This window comes from Nyctereutes procyonoides, unplaced genomic scaffold (genome assembly GCF_905146905.1).
Source record: "Nyctereutes procyonoides isolate TBG_1078 unplaced genomic scaffold, NYPRO_anot_genome, whole genome shotgun sequence".
Taxonomy (NCBI): domain Eukaryota; kingdom Metazoa; phylum Chordata; class Mammalia; order Carnivora; family Canidae; genus Nyctereutes; species Nyctereutes procyonoides.
In genome coordinates this window covers 3,462,855-3,473,682 of record NW_026575124.1, presented here as the reverse complement: position 1 = coordinate 3,473,682, position 10,828 = coordinate 3,462,855, and the positions used below count along the sequence as shown (strand labels likewise).

General features: G+C 50.1%; 2 protein-coding genes across 2 annotated transcripts; both read left to right on the top strand.

The window, feature by feature from the left end:
• The first annotated feature begins 905 nt into the window (after positions 1–905).
• LOC129517206 (SCO-spondin-like) lies at positions 906–2,296 on the top strand. The gene is made up of 2 exons (XM_055336867.1): positions 906–1,303; positions 1,777–2,296. Exons 1-2 carry the CDS (start codon positions 1,083–1,085, stop codon positions 2,294–2,296), a joined length of 741 nt encoding a protein of 246 aa, XP_055192842.1. The 5' UTR covers positions 906–1,082.
• On the top strand, positions 2,240–8,374 carry KRT5 (keratin 5). The gene is made up of 9 exons (XM_055336866.1): positions 2,240–2,890; positions 3,446–3,660; positions 4,438–4,498; positions 4,609–4,704; positions 5,297–5,461; positions 5,848–5,973; positions 6,210–6,430; positions 7,200–7,234; positions 7,695–8,374. Exons 1-9 carry the CDS (start codon positions 2,333–2,335, stop codon positions 8,009–8,011), a joined length of 1,794 nt encoding a protein of 597 aa, XP_055192841.1. The 5' UTR covers positions 2,240–2,332; the 3' UTR covers positions 8,012–8,374.
• The last annotated feature ends 2,454 nt before the right edge of the window (positions 8,375–10,828 follow it).

Sequence of the window (10,828 nt, the reverse complement as noted above, 5' to 3'; positions counted from 1 at the left end):
TTCCTGCATAGGGGGTAGGGGAGGGTTCCCATGAACCTCGGACAGAAAAGCGCCGCTTCCCCCCACCCCAGCCCCAAACACTCGCTGCCACAGTTACTCGCCACCCACACACCTTGGGTTCCTGGCATTGAATCTGAGCTTGGCACACTCTAGAGGTTCTCAGACTGGCCAGGATGCATTCCTGTTCCACCGAGTCCTTCTCTTTCCTCTACGCAGCTGGGGGGTGGCAGGGTAGGAGGGGGGAGAGATGGAGTGAAGAGAATGTCCCAGTGTCTCGGGCGGGGTGGGGCTTCCCTGGGGCATACCCAGGACCTGTGAGGGGGCGGGGGGCGTGTACCGGGATGGTGGTCCCCCAGTGGAGAGGGGGAACCACGCTAGGGGTCCCCAGGCACCTGCTTTCACCTTGGATCTGCTCCATCAGGGGCTGAGAGTCCCCCCAGTAGGTCTCAGGGTCCCCCGGACACACACGTCTGTTCCCCGAGGGGCAGCAACGTGTGAAACTGGTGAAGTCGGTAAAACTAATCTCTGTGAGTCTCAGGAGTTCTCCAGGCGGGGAGGCAAGCCAGACCTCGTTGCCCAAGACTTACGAGGCGAGCTCTGGCCATCGGTCTGTCTGTCTGGATTTACCTGTCCACTGCTGGCTCATCACAGCCCTCTGGTGAGCGAGCACATCGGAGCTGATCCCAGCAGCTTAGGATCATTTTCCCACGGCCACGGGTTCCCTGGAGCCAACCGCAGGCCTGACTACAGATTCTTGAGTCTGGGCTGGGTCCTCATTCCTTTACTCTTGAGAATGTACTCCCTTGGCCCCAAGGCTTTCAATCCACCCCCCATTTCCCCCAGGGCACCCCCACACCCTGTCCCTGCTCTTAATGGCCCAGTGCTCCCAGTGCTGAGTCTTGGGGAGGCCCAGAGGCGGCCCCAGTCAAGTCTGCGGCCAAAAGGAGGGTGTGGTGTAAGACGGACACTTGCTAAAACCTACCCAGCCCCCAGCTCCTCCACGTGGTCCCAGGGCCCACCTGGACTAGCAGGGCGGAGGGGTCTGGCGGGAGTCCCCCCTGAAGCAGCCATGGCAGACGGTGATGCCAGCTGCCCGGTCCCCCAGATCTGCTCCACGCGGCCTCTGGGGCAGGACGACCCATAGACTTAGAATGCCACTTTCCATTCCCCTGGCCCTTCAGGGAACTTGGGGCTGGCGCTTAGAAAGCACAGCAGTCCCCGCTGCCTGCAACGGGGTGGTTCTCCGTTATAACAGGCCGGCGGATTCTCAACATGTTCCTGATGAGATTAGAAGCTCCTGCAGGTATGTGTTTGTGGCAGCCTTCAGCCTGTATCAACAGATACGATGACTCATTTCTTCCCCGGTGGAATAACTGAGGGCTTGCTGGAACACACCTGGGGGGCTGGGGCAGCAGACGGAGCAGCTCCCTCCGAGGAGGGACGTGACCGCCAGGCTGAGTCTGGGGACCTTTTGTGAGGGATTGCATGGCTTTGCGAAGCCCCCGCAGGGTCCTGTAGAGGCCCAAGAGCAAGGGGGAAAGGTCAAAGCCACAAAAACCACTGACTCGGGAGGAGCTGCGGAGGGATAGGCCTGCCCCTGTAGGGCGCAAAGCGACATAGACCCCGGGGTGGAGGATGTCCCACATTCCCTGCTTCTGGAGCTCATGGCTTGGGGAGACAACCAGAGAGCCTGCCCTGGGCTCCGGGATGATAACTTTGCCTCCCTCAAGAACGGGAATCCTGCAGTCAAGGACAGACGTCTATTTTCCCCTCTAGCACACGGCTGGGATGTCAGCAACCCTCCGCCGGAAAGAGTAAAATAGAGCAGATCCCTGGCCCTGGAGGATGCCTTGGCCTCCAATTCATGGGCAGCGTGCCCTGCGCTGAGATGGCTGGGACACTGGCCGCCCGGACACTGGCCAAAGTAAGTGACCCCTTGTCTCTGGTGCTCCTTCCTGGGTGCTCACAGCCCCGGGGCCCCCACGGCGAAGAGAGACTGGCTGGCAGCTTCGCCAACTCTCTGCCAAGACATCAGCGCTGCAAGGCAAGGTTATTCCTAACCGAGCACAGCCTGCCAGGAAGCCAGCGTTTGCACCCCACACCACCGTGCAGGTGTGCCGGTGAGCTCACAGCTGCCCCCCAGGCATGCCCAGCCCACTTAATCATTCACAGCTCGACAGCTCTCCCGCCCAGCCCAGTTCTAGGGAATAAAAAGGGGGGACTGCAGCTCCCCGGTAACAGAGCCACCTTCTGCGTCCTGCCGCGCTCTGTTCTCGCCAGCACTCCCAACCCCTAGGGCCCAGTACTCTTGCTCCACCAGGATCAAGCCATCATGTCTCGCCAGTCGAGTGTATCCTTCCGGAGCGGGGGCAGCCGTAGCTTCAGCGCTGCCTCTGCCATTACCCCGTCTGTCTCCCGCACCAGCTTCACCTCCGTGTCCCGCTCCGGGGGTGGCGGTGGCGGCTTTGGCAGGGTCAGCCTAGGGGGTGCTTGTGGAGCAGGTGGCTATGGCAGCCGCAGCCTCTACAACCTGGGAGGCTCCAAGAGGATCTCCATCAGCACTAGCGGTGGCGGCTTCAGGAACCGATTTGGCGCAGGTGCTGGTGCTGGAGGCGGCTATGGCTTCGGAGGTGGAGCCGGGAGTGGATTTGGCTTTGGCGGTGGAGCTGGTGCAGGCTTTGGGCTCGGTGGCGGCGCTGGCTTTGGAGGTGGCTTCGGTGGCCCTGGCTTCCCCGTGTGCCCCCCCGGAGGCATCCAAGAGGTCACGGTCAACCAGAGCCTCCTGACTCCCCTCAACCTGCAAATCGACCCCGCCATCCAGCGGGTGAGGACGGAGGAGCGCGAGCAGATCAAGACCCTCAACAACAAGTTCGCCTCCTTCATCGACAAGGTGAGCGGGATCCTTTGTGAAAAACCACCACGCGTGTGGAATAAATGCCAAAGAAAGTGGGAAGAGGGGAGATTTTCTGACCTGGTGCAAATATCTTCATAGTTGGCAGTTTTTTTCTGTGTATTTTTCTGGATTTGTGGCCCATTTTCTTAGTTAGACTGCTAGTTGGTCGCTTAGAAGAGAGGATCTCATTTCTTCCCCTTCAGAGATGACCCCATAAGGGCTCCTCGATCCCTGGGGGGCAAAGAGTAGAATTCTGGGCTTCCTGGAATAGTGCTGATTAAGTAGAAAGGTAGATGAGTTCATTGGGCAGGAGCCTGAGGGCCTGCACCAGTGTCCCGGGCACCAGTCACCAGTCACCCAGCTGTGCCCAGGTGACCCATAGAAGAGTGGGGGAAGGCACCTCACTCTGGACCTCCACTCCTGGGGCTCACAGCCAGGCGCTGTTGGGTGGAGAGGTGTAGAGGACCAGAGTGAAATGGGAGAAAAACGGGGGAATTGATGATGGAAACATGAAATTCAAGTTTCTCCACCTTTAAACTCCGTCTCCTCCAGGTGCGCTTCCTGGAGCAACAGAACAAGGTCCTGGACACCAAGTGGACTCTGCTCCAGGAGCAGGGCACCAAGACCGTGAGGCAGAACCTGGAGCCCCTGTTTGAGCAGTACATCAACAACCTCAGGAGACAGCTGGACAGCATCCTGGGGGAGAGGGGCCGCCTGGACTCGGAGCTGAGGAACATGCAGGACCTGGTGGAGGACTTCAAGAACAAGTGAGTTGCAGGGAGCAGACACAGGACCAGTGATGTCTTCTTGGCACCGGATGTGCTTGATAACCAGGCGGCTTGCTGCTTATGCCTTCCCCACGGGCTAGACATATATACCTTCCATGGGCACCTGAAGTCCTGGAAAAAGAAAATGCAGTCCATGTTTAGAAAGTACCAGCCCCAATCTCAGTCCCTCGGTACCACCAGTATTTGGCCACCAGCCAGAGCAACAAGCTCACTCGGTGCCCTTGGTATGACCTGGTGAAATAAGCCATCATGTAATCCTTGCTCTTTGGGGCTTTTCTCCCCAGTGTAGTCAAAGTCCACAGTGCAGGCTCTCTGATGGATTTTCCCCAAACCTAACTTAGTGGCTCAAATAATTTATTTAATCCTTGTGGAGCAGCAGCTGGGTTGGTAGCTTTTTTGGTTTGTTTTCACAAGGCTGTGAAAGCTGGGGAAAAAAAACCTACTAGGGAAATGGACTAGATATGGAGTTGGGGAGAAACAACACAGCTTCTTTATGGGAATATTCTTGAAGCAACCGAGTGGTGACAATAACATAATGATTATCTGGTAGGCAGTTACCGAAAAACCAATATTCTTGTGGGTAGGACCTTGTCCAGGGGCTCACACTACCAGCGCTCCCTTCCTTTCTGCCTGTATGATCTGAGAAGACCCTTCCCAGCGGGAAGGCAGGCCCAAGTGGTCTTGATGCAATAAAGACCCCAGGTCCCACCTGTCCCTCCTCCTCTGATCAGCACTCCGCATCCTTTTTACCACCAGGTACGAAGATGAAATCAACAAGCGTACCACCGCTGAGAATGAGTTTGTGATGCTGAAGAAGGTGCGTGGGTAAAAGACCACCCGTAGCCTGTGGCTATGCTGCCCTAAGGTGTCGTTCATTTAAGACAGGGTAAGAATTGGGTACAGTGTCAATCATCCCTGTTTCTCTAGGACGTGGACGCCGCCTACATGAACAAGGTGGAGCTAGAGGCCAAGGTTGATGCCTTGATGGATGAGATCAACTTCATGAAGATGTTCTTTGAGGCGGTAAGAGATGCCCCCGCATCTGGGACCCATAGACATGGGACATTACCAGGAATCAAGGGCTCCAGGATTGACTTCAGTGGTTCCTAAGCTGTGGGCACACCTCTGTCTCTCTTCCCCCCTTTGGTATTAGTCACATTTTATTACTTATGAAGACAGCCCTTGGAAAAGAAGAAAGTCAATTTTCAAACAAAAGTCCTCTTCCACAGTCATTTTGCAGAGTAGAGTCTGGAGTGCATTGCCAGAGGCACGAGTATACCTTTCCTGGCCACCTCCCCTTTCTGGAGTGGCATCCCCTCTCTGTTTTCTCCCAGCCTGGAGTCCATGCGACTAGATTATTTTAAAATAAGTCAATGACCCAAGAAGACACAAGTTGGAGAGGTTACAAGATAGGGATTTCTTGGAGGTTCAAAGTTGTAGAAGTTTTTAAAAAACTAGATCGAGTCGTGATCTGGATTTTTTATTAACTCATCTTCATTTTTGATGTAGGTGGCTATTATTCCTTTTCTCAAGTTGATATACCACAATGAGTGGAAGATTTGAATGGATTTGACATTAAATAACACAGAATGCCTGACTTCAAATCTCCCCGCAGGAGCTGTCCCAGATGCAGACGCATGTCTCGGACACGTCTGTGGTCCTGTCCATGGACAACAACCGTTCCCTGGACCTGGACAGCATCATCGCTGAGGTCAAGGCCCAGTATGAGGACATCGCCAACCGCAGCCGGACGGAAGCGGAGTCCTGGTACCAGACCAAGGTGAGTGCTATGGCAAATACATCCTGAGTGAGGGGATGGACATGTGTCTAGGATTCTACGCCATTGACAAAATGCTGAGGATGGGGGTCGTGAAACCTGCTGAGGCCTTGTAGGGTCACTTATACGAAGAGTCATGTATGCATTTGCCACATAAACTCAAGATAAGGAGAATCTCATTCTGAATCCCACACCTGTGTCTCTATGAAAGCAAAGGATTAAAGGGCAAGTTATCTAAGACCAGGTCCACCTGGACAACACTGAAACTGGCCCCAGGCCTCAGATAATGACACCACTTACCACTTCTTGGTAGTTCCTACCTGTGAGCTTTGAGAAAATGTTTCCATGCTCAAATAAATGGGATCTTTCCTCTTTTCCTATGGCTTCAGTATGAGGAGCTGCAGCAGACAGCAGGCCGTCACGGGGATGATCTCCGCAACACCAAGCAAGAGATCTCTGAGATGAACCGGATGATCCAGAGGCTGAGAGCCGAGATTGACAATGTCAAGAAGCAGGTAGGAAGAGGTTGCAAGAAGGCAAGGAAGGGGCTTGAGCTCTGAAAGGCAGACCTATTTTGTTTTGTTTTACTTTTTATGAACACACCCCCCCCCCAGAGCTAGAACAAGCGTTTCAATGTTCCACCATCTACAGTGACCAGTGTACTGGCTTCTCCCTGGAATCCCAGAAAGAGATACAAAAGGCCTAGGTCAGCTACGAAAGGGTTCCCACTCACACTTCTTTCCCTCTGTAGTGCGCCAACCTGCAGAATGCCATCGCTGATGCTGAACAGCGCGGGGAGCTGGCCCTCAAGGATGCCAAGAACAAGCTGGCTGAGCTGGAGGATGCCCTGCAGAAGGCCAAGCAGGACATGGCCCGGCTGCTGAGGGAGTACCAGGAGCTCATGAACACCAAGCTGGCCCTGGACGTGGAGATCGCAACCTACAGGAAGCTGCTGGAGGGCGAGGAGTGCAGGTGGGTGACATAAAGCGGACTTCAACAGCCCAGGATGGCGTCACATTTGACAAAATGGAGCTTCTTCTCCGCTACAGGATGTAAATCACACACACAAGTGACTGCTTTCTTGTGCATGATAATTATTCTCCACTAATCCAGTTTACCCACCATGAACAACAAGCTAACCCACACAATGTGGCCCCAACTCATCTTGCTGACCCTCTTCCCACCACCAGTATTCGTTCTCACCCTGTTCCCACCACCAGATTCCTCTTCTTCAAACAACTAAGCAACTCAACAAATGTCTTCCCCATTCTTCAAGTCCCCCTTCTTTTAATAAGCCTTTCATGATTACTCGAGCTAAGTTCAATTCACTTGCCTTTGGATTCTTAAACTATTCCATTTTCTGCAATCTTCTGACATTACCCACTACCCATCCTTCCTGTTAGAAGTATGTCAGTCCATGCCAAATTCCCTCAGAGAATGTAAGCTCCTACCAGGCTCAAACTGCTTCATACATATTCATAGTTCCCACAGCCTCTTACTCATGCTTTCCATATAATGGGTGGAGGAATGTGAATTACAATCTTCTTTCAATAACCTGTCTTTAGGTCAAACAGGTTGACACTTGTCTTCATTGGGAAGTCACTTGAGAGGGCTATCTCTTTCTCTAATTTAAGCAGCTCTGGGGCATACAGGCCCCTTGCTTATAGAACAAGCTCAGAACACGGCTAGTACTGTCTTTTGAGGAGTTTTTAACTCTTGCTTTAATTTTTTCCCCTTTTAGACTGAGTGGAGAAGGAGTTGGACCTGTCAACATCTGTAAGTACCTTTGAGCAGACATTAACAATGATGGTAATATGGGGTATTTGGGGCCAACTCAGAATCCCGTTGTTTCTGGACACTGGAAACTCCCATCCTAATATGTGGTTATTTAATATACTTAGAGAGAAGCAGGTGGTGGAGGGGAAAAAACACTGGTTGAGACATGAACCAACATGTTCATGTCTTATTTCTTAAAGGGTAGGCCCAGTATCCCATACATCCTGTGCCCTCTCCCCTCACTTTCCCTACCCCCTGAGGACTTAGCACCATCCCTTGCCTTCCAGGCTCACTAACTTTCTGTTAGGGACCTTAAATAAATAGCTTAGTTCTGAGACTCATTTGCTACTCTGTGAAAGGGGCCAGGTACAGTGTTAACACTAGTGGGATCAAATAACTTGGGCACATAAGATCAATCTAGTACACTGGTCTCACCAACTTCTCCCTCCTTTCTCTGCAGCTGTCATCACAAACAGTGTGTCCTCTGCCTACGGCGGCGGCAGTGGTTTTGGTGGAGGCAGTGGCTTTGGTGGTGGCCTCGGTGGCGGTCTGGGCGGTGGTCTTGGCGGTGGTCTTGGAGGAGGTGGCAGCGGGAGCTACTACTCCAGCAGCAGTGGAGGCGTCGGCCTGGGTGGTGGGCTCAGTGTAGGGGGCTCTGGCTTCAGTGCAGGCAGTGGCCGAAGCCTGGGAATGGGCTTTGGCAGTGGCGGGGGCAGCAGCTCCAGTGTCAAGTTTGTCTCTACCACCTCCTCTTCCCGGAAGAGTTTCAAGAGTTAAGAGCCTGCTGCAAGTCACTGCCTCCCAAGAGCAGCAATCCAGCCTGAGGTGACTGCCTCTTCCAGGTGGTTGCCCAAACCGAGTTTTCCCTTTTTCTGGAGTGTAGTTTAAACCACCATTTGCAGAGCCACATTCTTGGTTCCCCAAAGGGCCCAATCCCTGCTCTCTAGTCTCCCATGTCATGATTCTGTGTTCTGCTTCAAATCAGTCTTTAGGTGTCTATAGCATGTTCCTTGATGAGAAAAGTATCCAAAGTTTCTTAATACCTAAACCTTCAGAACAGTGTCCACATCCCAAACCCAAATTTTGTTCTGGTTCTGACTACCTCCAGAATGTGTTCAATAAAATGCTTTTATAATATAATCTCTTGTGCAGAATTGTTTTTTCAAGGCATATAACCAGCCTAGAAACCCCACAAGGGTCAATCTGTTCAGATGTGATTGGTTCCTTTGATGATGCATGGGGAGAATGGAATACCCTTGAGGATGGCAAACTGGCCATCCTGGGTGGTCCAGAGACTCCAAGAGGCTTGAGAGAAGGTTGTTAAAGCCTCTAGAATGAAGGAGTGTCTGGTAGGCATGAATGGTAATGTCCACTGTATTGCGATTTGGACAGATTTTAGAGCTTTTTGTTGGAGAGGGGCTCCATTCAAGGTGGGCTGATTTGCAAGCAATAGCATAAATGGGCCTAAGCAAAAATTTTAAATAAAGAATATGTTACCTTCAGAACTCAAAATAGCCTAAAAGATGCTAGGACTATTCTGGTATTATGAGTACCAAGCAGGTCAATAGCTGTTTCTTGACAGTGTCAGGGTGGCTTTAGGATTACCAGATAATTTCAGGTATTTAACTGAGGCAGCAAGTATTTGCACTATTTATAGAGCAGTGGCTCATCCTCTTTGTGAGTTCCTTTGTATTTGCATGTCCTGAATGAGTATGTCCAGTAAATCTCTTCCGAGGAGCATTTGTCAGTGTAATAGCATACCTGTGCTCCTGTAGAAATTCAGATGCATTTAAGGTCTTGCCTGCAAAGATTGTGGGAATGGCAGGGCTCTTGAGGCATTCCCTGAGCATCTGAGTTAAAGATGTATTGTGCCCTTCTGGAGTAAAGGCAAACTGACTGAAAGGCTGTGGGGATGGATATTGAACAGAATATTATTAACCAAATCCATGAAAGTAAAAGTATTTGCCAGTTGCTGATTGGGTAGAGTCAGCAATTTCATTAATATTGGGTAGGGGCCTTAATGACTGTAATCATCACATTAAGGCTGTAATAATTCACTATGAGGTATCTTTATTCTTTCCAAGTTTAAAACCAAGCCAAATTGGATTGTTGAATGGAGAAACAGTAAGCATAATCCCCCTTCTCTAAACAGATCCCATAAAATGGGTTTCATTCTTTGAAGGCCCTGTTCTAATTTACATTGAGACATATTCACTATTTTAACTAGCAGAAGGTCTATGGAGTCTGATTTTGTCAAGCCAATGAATAAGTGTCAAGGACTTGATTTAATTTTAGTTTGTTACTCATTGAGTTTGAGTGTGCATGACCGCTGTGAGATGTTTTAGGGGGCCATGCATGAAATTTAGGCAAGTCAATAGTGCTAATAATTAAGGTGAGGCATACCTGTCTGTTCTCCATTTTGGGTTCATTAGCTACCCCAAGATTACAGGGGTACCATGTTTAAATATAGTGAGATCCCAGGCCTAAGTGTAATTTGACCTCCAGTATGGATCAAGGCCACAAAGATTGGCCAATTAGTGTATTTCAGATATTAAAGTTAATTCAGAACCCATATGCTAGAGGCACAAAGCCAATCCATGCTCTTTTTTATCTTTTTGATGTAAAAATTCTTTTAGTAAATTTCGAATTTCCAATTAAATTGTTTCAGTTCTTTGCTTCCTGTTTCCAGATTTTTCTTCCTTTCTTTCTTTTCTCTTCTCCTTTTTCTTCTTCTTCTCTTCCTTTCTCTTTCTCTCTCTTCTTTCCTTTCTTCCTTTGTTCTTCCCTTTGTTCCTTCTCTTCATTCCTCCTTCTACTCTCTCTCCCATTCTTTCTTTCTCTCTTTTTCTTTGCTGTGTTTATTTGATATACTTGTGGGAGAAAGGGATTATTCTCTTTCTTTCCCATATCTTCCTCCAGAGAGCCTCAAGTTGGTATCATCAGGGTTTGGGGCCTCCCTCATCGAAATAGTTGAAATAACCTCGTAGTTATATCACAGTTGTGACATATTTGTTTTCCCCTAGAGCTCTGAGGATGAGGATCTTTTTTGGCAACAGGAGGAGAAGCAGCAGCAGCAATAAACACATTTTGCAGGGTCCTAGTAAACTACCTGCTTTTCAGATGTGGCCTCAGCATGCCACATAGGGACTGGTCTTTCTCCACAAGGCTGACCACCTTATGGGACCATATATTGCACAGATTATTGATCTTTCCCTTGAGCACTTCACAGAATGGAGACCAACATCTTGAGACACACACTAATGGTCACAGGGTAAGAGTCATTCTCATGATCTTAGCATCAGTCATATTTTATGGGAGAATCCAGAAACACAATTCAATATGAGACTATAGAAAGGTCTGGTCTGAGTGCATGACCCAGTGCCATATTAAGGAGTGCCCCAGTCCCATTCTTGCCTCTAAATAACAATTGTTGAAACTTCTGACATAAGTCAGGTAGGTCTATAACAGATGCCTTGGTAGAACTCAGTAAATGTATCACAAACACAGCTCAGAGTGCAAGTTTGATATCAGGCAGCTACACAACTCAAAGAACCTACTAGACATAAAGCAGTAGCTCAAACTGAATGCTCACAA

Bases quoted from the DNA above. Each gene is read 5' to 3' on its own strand.
- KRT5 (XM_055336866.1), top strand. From the start codon at position 2,333: ATGTCTCGCCAGTCGAGTGTATCCTTCCGGAGCGGGGGCAGCCGTAGC. The intron at 4,499-4,608 runs GTGCGTGGGTAA...CTGTTTCTCTAG, and splicing joins AGTTTGTGATGCTGAAGAAG to GACGTGGACGCCGCCTACAT. The intron at 7,235-7,694 runs GTAAGTACCTTT...CTTTCTCTGCAG, and splicing joins AGTTGGACCTGTCAACATCT to CTGTCATCACAAACAGTGTG.
- LOC129517206 (XM_055336867.1), top strand. From the start codon at position 1,083: ATGCCAGCTGCCCGGTCCCCCAGATCTGCTCCACGCGGCCTCTGGGGC. The intron at 1,304-1,776 runs GTATGTGTTTGT...TTTCCCCTCTAG, and splicing joins GAGATTAGAAGCTCCTGCAG to CACACGGCTGGGATGTCAGC.